The sequence below is a fragment of the Micromesistius poutassou genome (assembly GCF_964030765.1).
Source record: "Micromesistius poutassou genome assembly, chromosome: 3".
Classification (NCBI taxonomy): Eukaryota; Metazoa; Chordata; class Actinopteri; order Gadiformes; family Gadidae; genus Micromesistius; species Micromesistius poutassou.
In genome coordinates this window covers 5,458,047-5,479,449 of record NC_140273.1, presented here as the reverse complement: position 1 = coordinate 5,479,449, position 21,403 = coordinate 5,458,047, and the positions used below count along the sequence as shown (strand labels likewise).

Sequence of the window (21,403 nt, the reverse complement as noted above, 5' to 3'; positions counted from 1 at the left end):
TGCAGCCCAATGGTTTGAGTTCATGTGGCACAGGGTATTTGTAGCACATCAGTCAGTATTTATATGAGCACATCTAGGTTTGGTTTGAGTTAGGGGTGTACGGTATAAATGGTATAGAAAGTACACCGGTGTGAATTTGCGCTACGGTATGGATTTTGACCATACCGTGAGACTGGTGTGACCGTAAGTAACGTAAATACACGTAACTTATTTTCATGTGAAATGTAAAGTTATGCGAAACTACGGAAAATATGGTAACGAAACGTAGTTCCTTTTTCAATTCGGCGACACGTTACTTTTCCCAGGGACGCTGGTAGTGCTGGTTCCCAGGAGAGCGTACAACCAAAGTCCTTCTAGGCAAGTCCTCTCACTCGCGGCCATATTGGCCACGCCTTTCGGGCAGCTATTTGGTCTTAACAAGACCAGGGCCCTATCTAATGAATAGGGAGAGAGCTGTATCTCAATTTTCCGAGATCTAAGGGGCATAAAAAAACACATGTTTGAAATCACGATGAAAAACAGACTAAAATCGCTGAATGGGTTTGGTGGTTTTGTATCAAATTAACGTTTTAAAAGCCCTTTTTCTTACAGGTAATCTTGGACTGTGCATGCACAATGCTTCACGACACAGTTTTCATTTATGGCATAACAACACCGGCACTGCACTGACAGCAAGACGTCATCGCTCACGGTCAGCTATCCCAGATCATGCCACAATTTTGCATAAAGCAAGAGATCAACAACGTAACTTTAACCTTGCCTGTATCTGATTTGGTATTGACTGCTTAAAGGCCATGTCTGTTTGGATAAATAAAGATGATGCATCACACAAGTTTGTGTTTAATAATTTCCCTCTGGAAAAGAACAGTGAAAGTCAGCTTTAAAAGTTAGCTTTTGCTGCTGAGCCAACAAGATAACAGGTAGTCGAAGTTTTCCAGTCGATGCTGCTTGTGCCGCTCCAGCTGCTGGTTCTTCCCTCCTGATTGAAAATAACTTCTGTGTGTCGCAAAAAAGGTGACCGCGTAGGACCTGCAAAATGATTGGAGCAACGGCACCGGAAGAGGCGGGACATGTGCAAACAACTGCCATCTTGGCGTTACGAAGTTTCCCCGTGCATTTCAATGGGTGATTTTTTTTCTGTGATGTCTCCTCTTTCTATAGTGTCTCTGGTACAACTGCTTCAGCTACTTCTTCTTATTCTACGACGTGGTGCTGGGGATGAGCGCCTGCGCCTGCTGGTCAGTGTGGGAGTGGGAGTGGTGCTGCTGGCTCGCATTGACCGCACCATCAAGACCAAAGGACACGAGACCAAGGACCTGGGTGGGTTGTGCTACAGTGGTGCTATGCTATGCTGGGCTACGCTATACTGTGCTACTCTATGCTATGCTACGCTGTGCTACACTTTGCTGTGCTACACTATGCAAGGCTATGCTATACTGTGCTAAGCTATGCTGTGCTACGATATGCTGTGTTATGCTACACTGACCTATGCTTAACTGCTCTATGCTTAACTGTGCTATGCTATGGTAAAATGAGCACCGTCTTCCCAAAGCTGCTCTCTTCATCTGTGATCCCGCTGAGTCGAGGCTGATTGTCCTTCTGGTTTCTTGATGGGTCTTCAGCGAAGAGGCTGATCCTCCAGCCACATACTTGCAGTGTGGACAGGGCTGGTGGTGGTTGTCGAGCCTTCTTGGTGGTGCCTCAGTCCTTCCTGAGAACAGGATGAAGCTCAAGGAGAGCAGAGAACCCTATTCAGATATCTCCTATTCCACTGAGTTCTGCATCCAGGGCAGCGAAGAAAGATCACCAGCCAGACCCCAGCTAGTTATCTTCCAGTCACCAGCCAGACCCCAGCTAGTTATCTTCCAGTCACCATCCAGTCACCAGCTAGTTATCTTGCAGTCGTCGTCCAGTCAACAGCTAGTTATCTTCCAGACACCAGCTAGTTATCTTCCACTCGTCGTCCAGTCACCAGCTAGTTATCTACCAGTCGTCGTCCAGTCACCACCAGCTAGTTATCTTCAGATGTGTAGCTCCCCCCCTGCTGCCTCTCAGGAGGATGGATGGACCGGTGTCCGTCCATGGGGTGTGTGAGCGGGCTGGAGCTCCCCTGGATGCAGTCGTACAGACAAGAGGTGTTGACAGGATGGTCTAAAGCCCTAGTGTCTGCTCATGATGTGGTTCTCTTGCTGTGTTTCTAGGCTATACATGGTGGGTGGGCATGATCTTTGCAGACCACTACCATGGCAACCCGACACTCTGCGCCACAAGCAGCAGGCCCCTACCAGCCATTCCGTAATACAACCCTCGGTGTGTGTGTGTGTGTGTGTGTGTGTGTGTGTGTGTGTGTGTGTGTGTGTGTGTGTGTGTGTGTGTGTGTGTGTGTGTGTGTGTGTGTGTGTGTGTGTGTGTGAGAGAAACTTGTTTGTTTGAATAATACTTCCAATCACACAAAAATATATTTATATTATATCTCTATTTTATAACAGAAAATAGAGACCAAGACCTTATCATACTCTTGATACCTTGTACGTTCATCTATCGCATCCAATCTTTGCAATAAACTAAATTGCCGTGTTCTCATAGGCAGTTGAACTGATGTTGAATGCTGCAAATTAAATTTAGTCTGTGCGAAAACACCATTTTGATTAGATTTAAAGTATATCGGGGGCCTTAAGTCTACTACATCCAACATTATCCATCTTGTCCAATCTCTCCCCCGCCATCCCCGACCCAGAGTCTGGTGTGCACAGCAGAGCCAGGAAGCGCTGGGCGCTGGCGTACACCCTACTGAGGAACCCTCCCCTCATCCTGCTCAGGAAACACCTCGCTACCCCCTCACCCTGCTCCACCTCAGCCCAGGCAGACAACCAGCCGTCTGACCACTTCACAAGAATACGAAGATTTGTAACAGCGGCTCGGATACAGACCAGCTCAACAGCACCCTCTGGCGGGGGAACACCGCCAAAGCAGCTGAACACACAGGATCAATGGAACGGAGGTTTGATCACGATCAAGGTTTGATGAATATCACATGTTTTGGAAAGGTGAGGTGCCTTGCATTTGAATGCTGTTAGTGTTGTTCATGCTTTTGTTATTATTGTTGTTGGTAATCTATGGGGATGGGGGTTTGAGTTTTTTCTACAGAATTTTAATCATTGTAGAAGTTCAATTAACAACAATTTGTTTGCTTGAATTGTTTTTGCTTTTACACTTTCATGTTTTTACACATTAACATGTTTTTTGATAAAGAGTGAAAACCAAATCTTTTTTGATATAAATGTTTAACTTTGGACCCAACATAATGTGTTGTGTTTTCTATATTGGCCAGAGAATATCCAATCCAGTATATTATTAAAGATGAAGACAACAAAAAATCATATGGATTTAACTAATTGGTTAACTGGTTCTGAATAATTAAAAACTATAGACCAGCCGGGTAGGATTACATTTTCGGGCTGTGGCTAACCAAGGTAACCACAGCTTGGTCCACACACCACCATGGAAGTAACAGATGTGATCAAAATGATAAGCAATTCATACAAAGGAACTATTTGAATTATATCTGCACTATACCAAATATTGATGAGAAATAAGCATTCAAATAAAGACATCTAAGACATACATTGTTGTTGAGGAGAAGGGGAGGACCAGCAGCATGGTTAAGGGGAGGACCAGCAGCATGGTTAAGGGGAGGACCAGCAGCATGGTTAAGGGGAGGACCAGCAGGTTAAGTGGAGGACCAGCAGCATGGTTAAGGGGAGGACCAGCAGCATGGTTAAGGGGAGGACCGGCAGCATGGTTAAGGGGAGGACCAGCAGCATGGATAAGGGGAGGACCAGCAGCATGGATAAGGGGAGGACCAGCAGCATGGTTAAGGGGAGGACCAGCAGCATGGATAAGGGGAGGACCAGCAGCATGGTTAAGGGGAGAACCAGCAGCATGGTACGCCTGCTGAGCAGCGTTGGGGTAGCAGCCGAGGTTAACCAGTTGAATTATAGCATATATATTTTATCTTTCTCACATGGTGAGCTGGGAAATGTTTTTTTTGAATTTGGAAAAATTAGAAATGTTTTATGGAATTGTGCTGTTGTAAAAGGTAATAAATAACTGATTTGAAGTTTGGTCTTTGCAAAAGTGCAAAAGGTTACACTTGTGTTACCTTTTGCACGTTTTTGATGGCGTTAAAAGTTTTCAAAGTAAATTTTTAGATACTGTTAAGTCTTGTGTGTTTTCTGTATGAGTTAGGTATGACTAAGGTCTATCTACAGGAATTAATGTAACAATGTAGATTGACTGGACGTAAATCTATATTAAATACATGGTAGGCAAACATGTTTACCACATGCATGCATGGCTACATATCTATAAAATACATTGATAACGAATAGGCCTAAGTCCATCTCCGATTGAAACTGTCAACTGTCAAACTGCAAAACATTTGCAGTTACTAAAGTTATGTAGTCATAGCTTCCCTCAAATTAGCCATCACTGCACCATTCTTCCTTTATTTAATATGTGGAGTAACATATTACTACATATTTATGGACGTTGAATGCACGAATGTATTGTTTGGTTAAATATTTTCTAAATTAATTTTAGCATTTATTGAATTTCTAGGAAGGAATTGTTTTAACAAATCGTATTTTTCGCCAGTCTGTATTTTTTGTCAGAAGTGTGGTTGAAATAAAGTTTACAAAACACCTGGCAGCCATTGACTATTTGACCTTTCAACCTCAAACTCTCGCGCGCGACACCAGAGGAAGGAGATTTATGGTTAGTTGAAGGAAAGTTAACGAAAACACAAATTAATTCTAGTTGCTTAATTTCGGCATTTGGTTCTAGATTGTTCAATACTACGTAATTTAATACTTATTGTGAACTGTTCTGACGTCATTTTTGTCTTAATGTGTGGGCTAATCCTACGTGTTGATGACCGCTAACTACCAAATGTACACGTGTAACTTTACTTTTCGCACTTTCCCCCCAAAAAAACCTTCAAGATGGACGGTGAATCAATTAAAAAAATGTTGAGGTCGGTGGTGCTGTCCTCCAAGGAGGGGGTGCCGATCGGCCGGCTTCAGAGCGACTACCGCGGGCTGTGCGGGGAGCTGATCCCGCACCGCGCGCTGGGCTACCCCGGCCTGGAGGACTTCCTCCGCAGCATCCCCGCCGTGGTGCGGCTGGAGCACCGCATGGGCGAGGTGAGGCGAATGCAAATGTTAATAAATACTCCTCACAATAAGATGGTTTAAAGAAATGTGGTCAGACTGCCATGGTAAAAGTACAGGGGGGTAATTCGAGTCGGATATGTTTAAGCGAACCCTGATATCTTGACTCACCGATCGCTCTCCCTGGACTTCGGTGATTTTCCTTTGACCACAGCTGATTTTAAATCTCGAGGAAAAATTTACTTCAATTCACAACATTTCAACTAGTTTGTTGCCGATCAAAACCTGGACATATGTTTTCATTGCTGACCAATACTAATACTAATAATATTAATACTGTTTACAATAAAATCACTATATAGTAGGCCTAACTGATATATTATACAAATAGAAAATACTGGTCAGCCCCTACCGTTCTTTCTTTACAATAATATTACTATCGATCTCCAAAACCCCATCCGACTTAAGCTACCCAGCCAGCCGGGCTAGTTTGTCACACACAATGAACAGTGAACAATTTGTGTTACTTTTAGTTTTCTCAATTCTGAAAGTCTGGAGTGGCTCAATATTACATATTTCAATCTTCCGATCTGGATAAGCGGGTATAGTGAGGGCAAATGCGTATTTAGATAGACAATTTAAGTGAACAATTTGATAGTATTTTTACATCTTTGCTGAGAAATAGTTCTATGCAAAAGGAGATTTGCATATAATCTCTGCTCAAGGTGGTTTCAATGGCTCTGACCCCGAGCTCTTTATGCACAACCAAGTTGATGGTGTAGGAGGTCCACCCATCCGTGGTAAGACTCATGTCTGTCTTTGGGTGATTCCTTTATTTTTTGCCTGAAGTTCTGTTCCACGGCTAGGGATACGGTTTGGGTACCTTGGTCCCAATTAATGACCGAACTCTCTGAGTCCCGTCCCATCAACTACTGATCGGCCTAATGTCCTTGCATTTGGACTAATTCAGTTACTTTGTGCAAGCCTCTTGTATTTCAGATAGTGAGCTTTTGGCGACAGTTAAAAGAATTGGTCAAGACGTGGCTGTTTAGATGGAGTTGTGGACATCAGGCAATGCTCATTTCGGTGCATTGTATGTGTCCTCAGGTTGCTAGTGCTTGTAGTTTACATTGCTTGCATACTACTTTGTCACCAGGCTCCACAATTTTGCTGTATACTGACCAAAATCCCAAATATTGCCAGGCAACGCTTTTCAGATTGTTCGGAGAGCAAATCTCTGAGGCCGAAGTTGTGTTGTAAACTCTCCATATCTCCTAACACTTGTCATTTGATTATTTTTGTTTTGTTCTTTTCCACGTGTGTCAGTCCTCTCCTTCATGCAGTGCTGCGGGCGATAACTAGCTAAACCGAGGGAGTGCATATTTTTTATTTATTTACTTTTCACATTCTAATATTAATATTCCCAATTATATGTCGTTTTTGGAATTCATATTAATTTACATTTCAGGGCATTTAGCAGACGCTTTTATCCAAAGCGACTTAGAAGAAGTACATTTGTCAGAAGAAAGTGAAACAATATATCACTGTCAGTACAGTACGGATGTTCATAGAACCAAGTGCCACGCACTAACAATTGTTAGGTTAACCCCTTCCCCGTATACAACAAAGCTAGCTAGGATAAGATGCTACGCAATGCTAAGTACTATTTCAAAGTGCAAGGACGTACAATCATACAATAAGTGCGTAGATTTAGTGGCAGGACGTACAACATACAATAAGTGCTATGCAGAGTCTTGAACTCTGTACTGTGGTGAGTCTTTTGCGAAAGCTGGTGAGTTACTTTGGGGTCCTGACATCGGCAGGGAGCTTGTTCCACCACTGAGGTGCAGCATAACTGATTGTCCAGTACAACACCAAGGTTTTCTCACGGTTGGTAATGGAGATACAGTGATGTCCTCGACAGTGACCAGTAGGTCCACGTGAGGACAATCTTCCCCTGGCATATTGGAGGAGAGCTTGTCGGGATTAAGCTTCAGGTGATTGAGGTGGCAGTTGTCCAAGTACTGATGTCTGCCAGACATTCTGAGATGTGTGTTGCAATCAGGGTGCTGTCAGGAGGGGAAAGAGGATTAGTTGAGTGTCATCAGTGTAGCAGTTATATTAAAATTGTCAATATTCGTTGACAGCCCTTATGTCTTAACCTGACTCTCGCCAGATGAATTTCGTTCCGCCTAGCTCCACTCATCCATCTGGGATCGCTCCATTGAAGAGGTGCTTTAGAAGGCTGGGCCTTATCAAAAATCCTTGTATATGATTGGATAAACCACTTGTCCGTCATCTTTATTGACGTGCTACTTCAACCACTCACATCGAAACCAACCCGTGAAGATGCAAGCCGCCATTGTTGTCTGAATCAAAACAGTCGCTTCTCCGCTACGTCACATCTATAAAAATCCCGCCCGGCGGTCCTGATTGGCTCTACCATTTTCTGGTAGTCCTCAAATACCTCCCAACGAGAACGATCGCAGATGGATGAGTGGAGCTAGGCGGAACGAAATTCATCTGGCGAGAGTCAGGTTACTTATGTCTACTGTTGATTGACTAATCAATTTAATTATACTAAAGGCCTAAGATTATTTATTATTCATATTAATGATCATATTAATGAACAGTTTTCCCACTCACTCTTAAGTGACGAGATGTACTACCTGTGTCTTAATAGTTCCTATGTCGTGTAGATGCGGTGCTTTGCTGCCGTCTGCAAGGAAACGCGGCACATCTCTGAGATGGTGGCGCGACAGAAGACGCCCAAGAAGTCTGGCCGCAGCCAGCTGGTCAACTGTATGATGAGGTTCAAGCCCTCCAACCCCTATATGCTCAACGGTGTGTTCCACAATGCATCACCCGGGAATAACCTAAGGATGTTTTACATTTCAGATCCTTTCTGCTGCCTATATAACCTTTTGTCTGTCGATGCATAAAATTGTAGTGCAGTGACAGACTGGCACTATATACTGTATGAATGTAATTTTGTCGTGGCAGCCTTTGTTTCCAAGACAAATTTCTCTTGGGACAAATGAAGTAATCTTGAACTTCCCTCTCTTGCTCTTGTTTAGTGAAGCCAAGATCGAATCTGCGGCAGCCCTCACTGGGGAGCTCCTCAGGCTGGCTGGCGGGGCGTCACAGGCCCTACTCTGGCTATGGAGGATTAAGCGCTTCAGGAGACTACAGGTACCTCAGCAGCTCCCCCTCTCCCTGCCCCGTGGCCGAGGCTCCACCTCAACAACCTTCACTTGGGACGCATGTGTCCTCCAGTCGAACAGTGCCATTGAATCCGCAACATCTTTCATTTTCTTCTATGAACTTCAACATAGTCAGCTATGTTTGCTTTTGTCACAACTACTGAAATAATGGCTCAATGCAGATAACAGTGGGGTAAAAATACAGTGGTGTTCTCCCCTGGCCAGTTTGTGTACCGTTAACTGCTTGAAACTCAGGTCTGGTTATATTCGTTCCTATACTAAGAGGGTTAAAGGTCACACCAGCCCATTAGCAAACCATGTCATTCCTCGCTTTACTAAAACATTGAGTAAAATCATTTGGCAGAATTTCTTCTGCCAAAAAACATTTAGCGTAACAAATGCAAACAACGGCAATATAGTGGTCTTTTTTTTACATAGTGGAACAAAACTTTTGTTTTTGAGTCATTTTGTGAAGTAACTATATGGCGATTCACATGTTGTCCACAAACTTCTTACTTACTGGGCTAGAAGAAACGTATGATCATAAGAACGTCATGTAGAGGGCAGGTTCTTATCATTAGGGCATCAATCTGATGTAAGTTCATGTTGTATCATTTCATCGATGGTTCTTTAAGGAACTGTTCCATCCACTGTGAAACGTCATTTGACCATGTCCCTTTTGCCCTGAGTCTAAGTCAGAGTCTTGTGTTCAGACAGCAGGACCGGGGGACCAGCTCAGCTGTCCCCATCCAACACAGAGGAGCTTCTCTGCAGCCCGCCAACAGACCCCCAGCCCAGGCTATCCTCCAGCCCGCCTACAGCCCCCCTCCCCAGGCCTTCCACCAGACCGCCTACAGACCCCCTCCCCAGGCCTTCCTCCAGCCCGCCTACAGGCCTCAGCCAGCCTACAGACCCCCGGCACAGGCTTTCATTCAGCCAGCCTACAGCCCCCCGCCTCAACCAGCCTACAGCCCCCCGCCTCAGACATCCTACAAACCATCATCTAAGGCTGACAGGTACAGAAAATAAAAAAAACGTCTGGTTATTGCTAGTTTAACTTAATCGGCCAAATTGCACAAACAATTTATATATCGGGGGACGAGGCTTGACAGCAGTGTTTTACGTCAAGATTACCCTGCTTTACGTTCACTACACCTGTGTCTGTACTTTCAAATGTTTCCTATCCCAATTAGGGTTGAACAGCCGTGGTACTCTTTCCCATTTCTTTTAGAACCGCTACTTTAAGAATGACCGTGTGTCACAGCGGAAATAGGTAATTTGATGTGTCTGCACTGCTAAATTTTTGGTTTCGATTTGTTTCTTTACTCCTAAATGTGTCTGCATTACAGGAAAGTGGTGCAGCTGAACAACCACCAAAAGCCTGCAGGTATGTTTAAACTGGACTCTAGCTCCTCTTGTAGCTCATGTGAAGATTATGATGGCAAAAAAAAACATGCAGGTATTTCGATGTGTAAACGTTGGTATGGGCGTTATATTCCTAGCAGCAATCTCTGTACCATCTTGGTTCCAAACGCTAGTGGGGTGGTGCAGCCGAATGCATCTGCTAGCCAAATGTGTCCGCTAGCTGAATGCAGTCCAATGGTTTGAGTCGGTATGGATTTTGACCATACCGTGAGACTGGTGTGACCGTAAGTAACGTAAATACAGTAACGTAACTTATTTTTCATGTGAAAAGTAAAGTTACGCGAAACTACAGAAAATATGGTAACGAAACGTAGTTGCTTTTTCAATTCGTTACTTTTCCCAGGGACCGATTTAACAGCGATACTGCCTTCTCAGTCAGTATGCTATTGCGCAAGTACGCAGGTGCGCAGCCTCCGCAATAGTCCCTTCACAAGCTCTCATTCACCGTACGAGACAGAAGCTGTCTCTGCATCTCAGACATCGCTTCCACAGGCATTTTCCAAAGCCAGTCCTTACGACAAAAAAGCCAGCGGTGGAACGAGATAACAAATGCTGTCACTGTTTACCTGTGTAAGGACATGGTTCCCTTTCAAAATGTCGATAGAAAGGGCTTTAAAGAGATGATCAAAACACTCGATCCCAGGTACGCGTTACCTGCTCGCACACACTTCAGCCAAATTGAGATGCCAAAACTATACAGCAAGGTCTGTGACCAAGTGGAGAAAGAAATCCATACTATCCATACTGGAAGTAACTTTAAAAAAAAAAAGAAAAGATTTTGTATTTTTTTCTATTGCAGTTTTGCTCAATAAATGTTCTTAAAATACTTCCTCTATACAAAAATAGCTGCCTAACCAGTATTTTACACCTTCAGAAGCATTTATATCGAAATTAGAAGATAAAATTAACATACCGTGATATAATACCGTACCGTCTATGCCTCAAATCATACCGTGATATAAATTTTAGTCCATACCGTACAGCCCTAGTTTGAGTATGCGTGTAACCACGTAATTGTATTGCTAACCCATACTGTCATGGTCCTGTCTCTCCAGCGTTGTCTGGACCAGAAAGACGTCCTCAGGAGCCAGTTCCCTCACAGGTACAGAACTTATTTCTATCATTGTCTTGAAGGTCTGTCATCTACCTTCCATTGAAAGGATTTAACCCCGGGTACCAGGGAAGGAAACAGTCCGTTAAGCTGTAAACTGGTGTAATAATCTCACCAACATCTTCTTGTCCCCGTGGTTACAGCCAGATGTCGACAACCCAGAGTTAGTCCAGAGCAGACTCTCTGATCTGCTGTCAAAGCACTGCAGCGGCCTGTGGCTGTCCAAACTCCCTGGGGTGTACCTGGAGATGTTTAGTCAGGCCATCCCCCCTCAGGCCCTCCAACAGCTGGACACCTGGACCCACATCTGCATGGTACGTCTCTGGTCTTGCAGTACAGTTGTTCCCACGGTTACGCCCCTCTCCTCTGCAGTACAGGACCGAGTGGTCCATTGAATGTATGATAAGACCGGTCTGGTCCTGGATTACCATGAGACTGACGTCCTGAATGTACCTTTTTATAATCTGTGCTTGGTTGGCTACTAGGAGGCCTACAACATCCATTGGCCAAAAGACCACATTGTACCAACAGCCAATTCATTCAGAGATGAAGTCTTTGACCCTTCTCACTTAACTCTCTTTGGTGGTCGCTGTTTTGATTTGGCGGAACGTGAAATAATTTGGAAAACCACCAAATCATTTAAATGTAGGAAAAGCCCTGATATGAAGGGCTATTTAAGTCTGCTTGCACTGTGTTGTTAAGTTGCCTTGAACTATTTTATATATTTTTTACTATTTTAATAGTAAAAAAAAATGATGATATCGATTGATGCTGATGATATTCAAAAAAAAATTGGCTTGTCCTATTGTGTGCCTATTGGAAACAAACCAAATACCTACCACTTGTGATATCTGAGACCTGTTTTGTTCATTGTAAATTCAGATAGTTGTTTGTTGTTGGTTGTGTAGTTTGATGTCTGCCTGTTCTAGACTGCTTTGGACAGGTGTCAGGTTGAATCGCTTACTGGGTTTCTCCTCTACTGTGCAGGTGGAAAACCTGAACAGTAGCAACAGAACTGACCGGCTGCTCTACCCACCTCTCCCTCCTAAGCTGACGAGCCTAACCAAACCAGCCTCCCCCTCCACCCTGCCCTCACCCAAACCAGCCTCCCCCTCCACCCTGCCCTCACCCAAACCAGCCTCCCCCTCCACCCTGCCCTCACCCAAACCAGCCTCCCCCTCCACCCTGCCCTCACCCAAACCAGCCTCCCCCTCCACCCTGCCCTCACCCAAACCAGCCTCCCCCTCCACCTTGCCCTCACCCAAACCAGCCTCCCCCTCCACCCTGCCCTCACCCAAACCAGCCTCCCCCTCCACCCTGCCCTCACCCAAACCAGACTCCCACTTCATCTTCACTTCACCCACACCTGCCTCCCCCTTCATCTTCTCTTCACCCAAACCTACCTCCCCCTCCACTCTGCCCTCACCCAACTCTGCCTCCCCCTTTACCCTGTCCTCACCCAAACCAGTCTCCCCCTCCTTCTCCTCACCGAAGCTATCCTTCCCCTCTACCATCTACACCTCGCTCCCCTCACCCAAACCATCCTCCTCAATTACAAGTTTCACCTCGCTCCCCTCACCCAAACCATCCTCCTCCTTCACAAGTTTCTCCTCCCTCCCCTCACCCAAACCATCCTCCTCCTTTACAAGTTTCTCCTCCCTCCCCTCACCCAAACCATCCTCCTTCAGCTTCACCTCCCTCCCCTCGCCAAGACCTGCCCCCCCCTCTAATATCTCCACCATGTCCAAGCAGGCGTCCATCCTCTGCCCCACCCCCATCTCCCCGGTCTCCCCTGGAAGCCCCCTGACCCCCCCCACCTACCTGTTCACCCCCATCTCTGCAGAGAGCTCCCCAGTCAAGGCCCCGGCCTCGATGGCCTCTGACAGCCTCCGGAGCCCCGCCGAGTCCCTAGGCTCCGCCCCTAATATCTCTACCGCCGTTTCCAACGCCTCTGGCTCCACCCACACTTCCTCGGCCGTTAGTCCGTTGAGCTCCGAGCTGCAGGTGAGGCTGCGGGAGCTCCTGTCGAAGTACAGCAACGGGCTGTGGACCCACGCCCTGCCCCAGCTCTTCCTGGACACCTACAAGATGGTCTTCCCTGTGGCCGTGTTGGCCCAGCTGTCCCTGCTGGAGGACATCTGCTCGGTGGATTACCCCATACCCCATGACCGGAGCAAGGTCAGGGGGACACCAAACGCTGTAGACCACCTCCTGGTGGTCAACATGCAGTAGCACCAGCCGTAGGGTCTTTTCTTTTGTAGCAACTCAACTTGTGATTATGCTTGGGTGGTTCTTGGCCCCACTGTTCTGTGGATAAAAGCATCTGCTCAAATCACAACCACAACTCAGTTTAATTGTGACTGCCACTACATAATTTCATGGGAAACATCATGGAATACAGTGCAGATATAAGTGTACATCAGTTGAGCACTTACTTTACGGTGCATTATGGGTATTGAGTAGTACTATAAAGTACTATAAAGGGAACTAAATGTGTGCACTCGCACATTTCAGAAAGCACTGCAAATGGTTGACTCCGAAAATAATGCACTATATAGGAAGCAGGCGGATTCTCTTAACACAAGCGCTCCCCTCTGTCCCTCGCAGGCCATTCTGTATGAGCGGAGGAAAGCAGAGAGCCAGAGGACGGAGCCGTGCTGCACCCCGCCCCCTGCCTCTGGTGTCCGGGTTCTGGGAGTCCAGGCGCTCCCTTCCCTGACCCTGCCAACGGAGCAGTACCCCTCTGTGCTGGTGGCCGATGCCCGAGCGAGTGACCAGGTCACCATCAGGTAAGAGGCTGGTGCAACATAGTTCACTCCGTCGCACACACACACACACTTAAGGCCTGTCCCAATTCTCCCCCTTCCCCTAGATTTGAGCCCTAACCCTAGATTTTGTGCGTTCCCACGAAGGGGTAGGGTGTCCCAATACTTAACGGAGCAAGGGGGAGTGCTGTTTTTCCCTTAAAATCATCCCTTGAATGCGCTAGCCAGCCAGTCCCCTTAGCTGACTTGCAGCTAAGTGGACTCAAAGCAAGTGTTCTTGTTAAGGGGAGAGAAATGGAACTGGGCCTTTCACTCACACTCGCACACAATCTCACTAACACTCACACTCTCACACACTCATACTCCAATGAACGCAAACATGTAGTGATCATGAGGCGGGGGTTATGTTTGCCGCTTTGTTGTCACATGGCGTTATATTAGCATGATGTTTGCCCACATCTGATTGGTCGTGTCCTGTGTAATGAATCCTGACGAAAAGCCAATTAGATTGCAGGATGGGTTATGCTGAATGCCCATTTGCTTCTGCCGTGCTGTCTCTGTGACAACAGGTACGTTGGGGAGGCCTACTCTAAAGCCCAGGAGTCCATGGAGAGCGCCATGCTCACCTTCTATACCAAGAGCTCCGCCCCCGACATCCTGCCCAGCCCTGCCATTGGTCAGCTGGCTGCAGTCACCGGGGAAGCTGGAGACGAGCTTGCCAGGGTCCAGGTCATAGAGGTCGTGACCTCTGAAAAGGTCAAGGTGAGGCATGGTTTGATTAGTAGTTCAGTTGTTTCGTATTGGTAACTGTTACTTCCCTGGTAGGTTATCAACTCCATTAGGTGGCTTTCATATAGGAAGTTTCACTACCTCCTACCGGGTGTACCATGGTATCTTACACCAGGTGTACCATGGTATCTTACACCAGGTGTACCATGTTATCTTACACCAGGTGTACCATGGTATCTTACACCAGGTGTACCATGTTATCTTACACCAGGTGTACCATGGTATCTTACACCAGGTGTACCATGTTATCTTACACCAGGTGTACCATGTTATCTTACACCAGGTGTACCATGTTATCTTACACCAGGTGTATCATGGTATCTTACACCAGGTGTATCATGGTATCTTACACCAGGTGTACCATGTTATCTTACACCAGGTGTACTATGTGGACTACGGCTTCTCTATGGAGGTGAGCTCCAGCAGTCTACTCATTCTGCCTCAGGACTTCCTCATCCTCCCCTTCCAGGCCATTACAGTCCGGCTAGCAGGTAGAGTTACACCACCTAGAACACACTCATAGTCCAGCCAGCAGGTAGAGTTACACCACCTAGAACACACTCGTAGTCCAGCCAGCAGGTGGAGTTACACCACCTAGAACACACTCATAGTCTAGCCAGCAGGTGGAGTTACACCACCTAGAACACACTCATAGTCCAGCCAGCAGGTAGAGTTACACCACCTAGAACACACTCGTAGTCCAGCCAGCAGGTAGAGTTACACCACCTAGAACACACTCATAGTCCAGCCAGCAGGTAGAGTTACACCACCTAGAACACACTCGTAGTCCAGCCAGCAGGTAGTTACACCACCTAGAACACACTCATAGTCCAGCCAGCAGGTAGAGTTACACCACCTAGAACACACTCATAGTCCAGCCAGCAGGTGGAGTTACACCCCCTAGAACACAGCGTGGTTGTGTGGGCTCTCAGGTCTTGAGGCGTGGAGCTCCAAGCCGGTGGTTGTGTCGGCTCTGGAGCGCCTGGCCGTGGGGCGCATCCTGCTGATGGAGACGGTGGAGGCGTGTCCAGGCGAGACTCCCCCGCCGGTGGTCCTTTACGACACATCGCAGGAAGATGACCTCAACATCAACGCGGCCTGCCGGAAGGCCCTGCAGGATCCGGCTGCCCAGGACCACGCCCCCCTCATAGTGAGTCATGAGCGGTCCACCGCACGCCATATCCCCAATCCCTCGCCTGTTGTTCACCTTCTGGCCATCTTGGTTCTAGACGCCAGCTGGGCCGGGTTACTGATGCAGTTTCAGGGGGTGCAGGTGGACAGCAGGTATCTGGGTGTGGGTACCAGGATGTGATGAGGATGGTGATCACTGTGTTTGTGCAGGTGAGCAGCAGGTACCAGGACGTGTGGGTCACCAACGTGTCATCAGACGGGACCCTCTCCTGCCAGCTCCCCTGCAGAGGTCGCTCCTCTCTCAGCGGCCTGCTGGCCAATATAGAGGCCTTCTTCTCCTGTCAGGTACCGGACACTAAGGACCTTTGACTTTATGTCTCCACACTTCAGGTTTAAACTGATTACCACCCTGACTTTTATATTTTCACGCACCAAAAAGTAGTGAACAAATGTCTACAGTGTCATCGTGTGGTGTCTGACTGCATTGTATGAGAGTGTAGTAGAGTTATTGGTATGTATTAGAGTGATTAGTATTAGAGAATGTTTAATAGGAAGAGAATTTGCACTCTGGTAACTTCCGGTTTCTGAACTGGTAACACATCTCTGTGTGCAGAATGAATGGAATCCAATCAGAATCCAATCTTCTCAGAGTGTAATTTTAAATATACATATAGAAATAAGTAAATTGAAAGTTGCATTCAAAAGGGGGGGCTAATACACTCAGCTGAATATAGCATTTTTTTAAAATTTTAAGAATATTTTCAGAGGTCCTGCTTTACAGCAAGTTCTGAGTCACTCTGCTTTCATTAGCATAATGCTGGTGTGTTACAGCCAACAACGGCCCAACCTGTAAGAAATCGAAAGGACATGTACTCATTCATTCGACTTTTGAACTATAATCTATATTGAACTTGTGGAATCTACAATAAAATCTGCGATGTTTCAACAACAAGCAGGTGAAAGATACATTTAGCCGTCTAGCTCCATAGACCCCCATTCAATCTGCACTCGCCCGCGATCACCCCCAGTGGAATTCTAATGGAACTGCAACCAAGTTCGATACAGTGGGGCTCAATAGGCCTATGTCACGCAATAATTGAAGACTGGAAGAACATCGCTGAGTAGGGATACGGCTCTTCCGCTTAGCTATTTACAATGCCAGATGGATACAGCTGGAGCATGTTTCTCTGCAACCTACCTAAAGTCACCTACGAAGATGTCCTTAGGATGGTAAATGAACACGTGTTGAAACGTCCAAACTGTGGAAGGGTTATAAGTATTCTGGGAGAAATACATTTTAGCATGCAGTTTTGGCATGCAGCAGAGGGATATGGTGCTATCCAGTTCTATGGTACGCCGGTACGCCCGACCTGCTCTAGCGAGAACGTGACGTAATTTCCCGGCTTGTAGCACTTATAGCTTGCCCGTTTCTCATTGGCTAGTCATTGTTATTGTTAGCTACATTAGCCTTTGTAGCAAAGCAGCTCGAAAACAAACAACCCAACTTTACATTGTATTGCACTCTACTTTCAGAATAGCGAGTGGGACGTTCCAAAAGTGGGCGGTGTGGATTTACACCTTACGACTAGCACGTACCGGCATACCATACAACAGATAGAGGGTTAAAATAAAGCAGAGTGATAAATATATAAATAGCAGAGGGATTACCGCGTAGAGGAGTGTTGTGTGGCTGACTGCAGTGCTGTCTCTCCAGGTGACTTCGGAGTGTCTGGTGTCCCAACCCTTCAGCGGGAAGCTGTGTCTGGCCCGTCATAGAGGGAAGTGGTCCCGAGCAGAGGTACTGCTTTCCGTTCATCCAGAGAGACTGTTTTCCTAAAGGTGCTGTCGGTGAGGTTAAAGAGCTGTAAGGAGAGAGAGTAGGAGAGGGAAAGACTTAGAAACCAACAATCGGACAGGTTGTATTGGATGTTGCCATCTGTAGTCTATAATGTAACCATAAATGTCAACATTTATGGTCAGTTCTGCTGTTACTGTCCCCTCGCTCCTAAATGTAAATTCACGTTCACACAAAGGTGTTTCTTCTTATTTTTGAGCAAGATGGTTGACTGTAGATCCCTGTGTGCAGTCAGCTATCAACAGATATTCTCAAGGAGCATTTCATTCACTCTCTAACAACTGACGGATGGCAGTTCCATTTACAACAAATTACTCAAATTATACCTCTTAAATCTTCCCTACAGCACCACTTTAAATTGCTTGAAAAAAATAGAAGATACAAAATGAAGTACAAATATAAACACAAAATACCTTAAGGCAATATAAATATAGAATGAAAACCTCTGGGCGTTAACAGTATAAGGTGTGTGTGTGTGTGTGTGTAGATCTCCAACCTTCACGGCAGCAGGGTGATGGACGTCCTCTTCATTGACCTCGGGGTCAGCTCTTCTATAGAGGTGACTGAGCTCCGGGAGGTCCCGCCTCCCTTCCTCACCGACCTCATCGTCCTCCCGGCCCAGGTCAGTACTCTCCTTTGTAGTTCTCTTTGTAGTAGCGTAGTCCTGCAGTGGTCCTGCTAAAGGTTTAATGTGGTTAATATCTACGGTTCCACCAGGCGGTGCGGTGTGTTCTAGCGGATCTGGACCGGCCCTCGGCTCCCTGGAGTCCAGAAGCTCTACTCTGGATAAGACAGACAGTCCTCAACACGCCCTGTAGCATGAAGGTACTCACGTGTGTGTGTGTGTGTGTGTGTGTGTGTGTGTGTGTGTGTGTGTGTGTGTGTGTGTGTGTGTGTGTGTGTGTGTGTGTGTGTGTGTGTGTGTGTGTGTGTGTGTGTGTGTGTGTGTGTTGCAGAGTTCGGAGGTGTATGTTGCAGAGTTCGGAGGTGTGTGTGTTTTCAGGTGGAGGAGGTGCAGCAGAGCAGTGACGGTGCGGCGGTGTTCCAGGTGTCTCTGTTCTCTGGTTCTGAGGAGCAGAGCCTGAACCAGCAGCTGGTCCACTCCGGTCTACTGGGTCAGCGCCAGCAGGACCAGAACAACAACCACCTGCCGCTGGACGCAGGTATATCCCCCTTGCCCCCTCGGCCCGGTCAGAGAGGAACCGTCGCTCTGGGCTGGTCAACTGGTTCTGATTGCCGCTGCATCCACTCTGTTCCAGTCAGACCAGCATGGCGTCATTAGGCCGTGCATGTGCTCCATCGGACCAGTGGGGTTATTATACTGGTCACACATCGACCTGGCAGCCAACCAATATTTTTATTTTGCAGTACAGTCTAAAGGGGACCAATAGATTTGCAAAACAGTCATGGACCAATGGAATTGCAGTACAGTCTAAAATACCAGAATGGTTGAGTCACTGAGTTTGTATATGAACTCCTACATGTCGTAAAAATAAATAGTACTGCTGTGATGAGGAGTAATCTTACCTCAGACCACTAGATGGTGGTAACCGATGGCTACATGCATGTTTGTTGTCTCATCACAATGATAACAAAACATGCTGCTGTGATTGCACAATTCTGTATTTATCTTTGTCTCTTTGTCTCCCTCCAGGTGATCTCAGTTCCCTGGTGGAAAGGTTGTCTCTGAACGGTCAGTCCTTGAGCTCCGTGCTCCCCAAGGCCCAGCCTGAAGCAGGGGACTCTCCTTCCAAACCTGCCCCATTAAAGCTCCCAACACTGTGCCAGAAGCATCTGCTGATGCCTCCCCTGGTGGAGCTCCCTCTGGTGAGTGGAGCAGTAGTTCACCAGGGTCAGAACGACACATGGACTTCCTTTTTGCATTGCTTAGTTTAGAGTGCTTAGGGTTACAGAGACACCACCAACAAACACGACAGGCCCTCATACACAAGCATAGGGGGACTTTCAGTTGAAACAGAATTACGAATCCCTTCTGAAACATGGACACTGCCTAGAGTTGTCCAGTTCCTTCATTGGCGTGGAATTATCTTATGGACTTTGACTTGTAAGCAAAATAAAAATGCTAAAGACATAATACAAAGAATCTCAGTCTCTACATCGGTCTCTCCCTCCAGGCGGGTCAGAACATGGACGTGTTCGTCCCGGTCGCGTGTCACCCCGGGCACTTTGTGGTGCAGCCCTGGCAGGACCTGTACAAGCTGGTGGTGCTGATGGGGGAGATGGTGCTGTACTACAACCAGAGCCAGACCTCCTCCACCATCCCGCTGCTCCACAAAGAGCACGTCTACGCCGCCAAAATAGACCACAAGTAGGACAACCGCTGTAGTCGGCGAACAAAACCGCACCTACACCTCTCTGTGCATGGCGGGGGAATGGCCTGATCAGTCTCCCTTCCTCCGCCACATCTGGTCCCAGGCCTCCCTCTAGCTGCTATGTAACGCGGGTCTCTCTCCCCCCAGCTGGCACCGGGTGCTGTTGAAGGGGGTTCTGTCCACCGGCCTGGTGTCTGTGTATGAGCTGGACTACGGCCGCTACGAGCTGGTGAGCAGCAGCCAGCTGAGACCCCTGATCCCCGAGTTCAGGCAGCTGCCCTTCCAGGCGGTCACCGCCCAGCTGGCCGGTGAGTCCCCCCTCCTCTGGATGGTTCTGTGACCCAGTGGTGGGATACTGAACAGACAAAGCTCACTCTTTTTTACTTCCCGGTTGTACTCTGTTTTTGTGTTGTTTTTGTGTCTTTCAGGACACTCATTAGAATGTCCTGTATTCTCTAAACCAGTGGTTCTCAAACTGGTACGTGTACCACTGTTGGTACACAATGCGCTATTTAGTGGTACGCAGAGGAATTTCCAAAAAAGTATAAAAATATTTATATATAATTAGGGATGTTAAAAATGTGTAGACTCTGATCGATTCTCAACTCGTGCTCAAGTCGACACTAAAAATAGCGGTTTTTTTTTAATATATATATTTTTTTTATGTATAAACTTCTTAAATGTCCTGTTCAAAACGTTAAAAATTATAGCCGGAGATATGCTGCCCATAAGCGTAGTCGAGGCAAAGGGGTTCCGCGATCTGATCGCATTTCTCGAGCCAGATTACACTGTGCCATGTCGCCAAGCTGCTTTCACATATTATATATATATATATATACGTACTACCGTCTATGACTGCGGCTGGAGAAAATGTACAGCGAAGGAGCAGGCTCTCTCCGTGAGATCCTGTCCTTTGCGGCATTAGGCCATGTAGCTTAAATAATGACATAATCAGGCCGTATAGAATGCAACATGTATAATAGTATAACTTTCAAATCGATGGGAAAAAACATGAACTTACGAGTAGTGTATGTGAATGCGTGAGACTGGCTGTGTGAGTGCGAGGAGAGCGAGCGGCAGCATATGTCAGTCTAGTGAAGAAACGAACGAAGTCCGGTTGTGTGAATAAAGTACCATCCTGTCAAGAATCGGTGGCTGCTTCATTCCGACCTATAAGCAGACCCACTGCCGGCTCTGTGACGCTGACCTTCTGTGAGTGTCTTGGTCTGACCTCACTCGCCTCCTCTTCCCCTCTCTACCTGACTCTCTCCTCTCTCCCTCCACTCCGTCGTCTTGTCCTCTCCCCTCCTCCAACAGGTGTCCCCCGTGGGGGGTGGTCGGAGGAGGCGTCCATGGTGTTCCGGAACCACGTGGAGAAGCGCGCGCTGGTGGCCCAGGTGGAGAGCGTGCACGAGGGGTCGGAAGTCAAGGCCGGCTTGGGTGAGGTCAGCGAGCGGAGGCTGACAGTGTTCCTGGTGGACACCAGCGAAGAAGACAATGATGTGTGGATCCACAACATCATGACTGACCTTTGCGAGCTCCCCACCACCAGCACAACCTAGAGGCCTTAAGCGGAATTACATCTCCCCCCCATCCATCATGGCAGCGTGTAAATTGTTG

General features: G+C 47.0%; 1 protein-coding gene across 1 annotated transcript; it reads left to right on the top strand.

Annotated features, from left to right (window-relative positions):
* Positions 1-5,003: 5,003 nt before the first annotated feature.
* On the top strand, positions 5,004-21,345 carry LOC311340512 (tudor domain-containing protein 7B-like; the record flags this gene model as incomplete). The annotated part of the gene is made up of 22 exons (XM_084465385.1): positions 5,004-5,204; positions 7,871-8,015; positions 8,249-8,363; positions 9,088-9,390; positions 9,724-9,761; positions 10,855-10,901; positions 11,054-11,224; positions 11,898-12,377; positions 12,663-13,088; positions 13,518-13,699; positions 14,245-14,437; positions 14,844-14,955; positions 15,397-15,758; positions 15,806-15,940; positions 17,310-17,393; positions 17,938-18,072; positions 18,168-18,275; positions 18,454-18,613; positions 19,105-19,277; positions 19,586-19,779; positions 19,931-20,091; positions 21,101-21,345. 22 exons carry the CDS (start codon positions 5,004-5,006, stop codon positions 21,343-21,345), a joined length of 4,170 nt encoding a protein of 1,389 aa, XP_084321511.1.
* Positions 21,346-21,403: the final 58 nt, after the last annotated feature.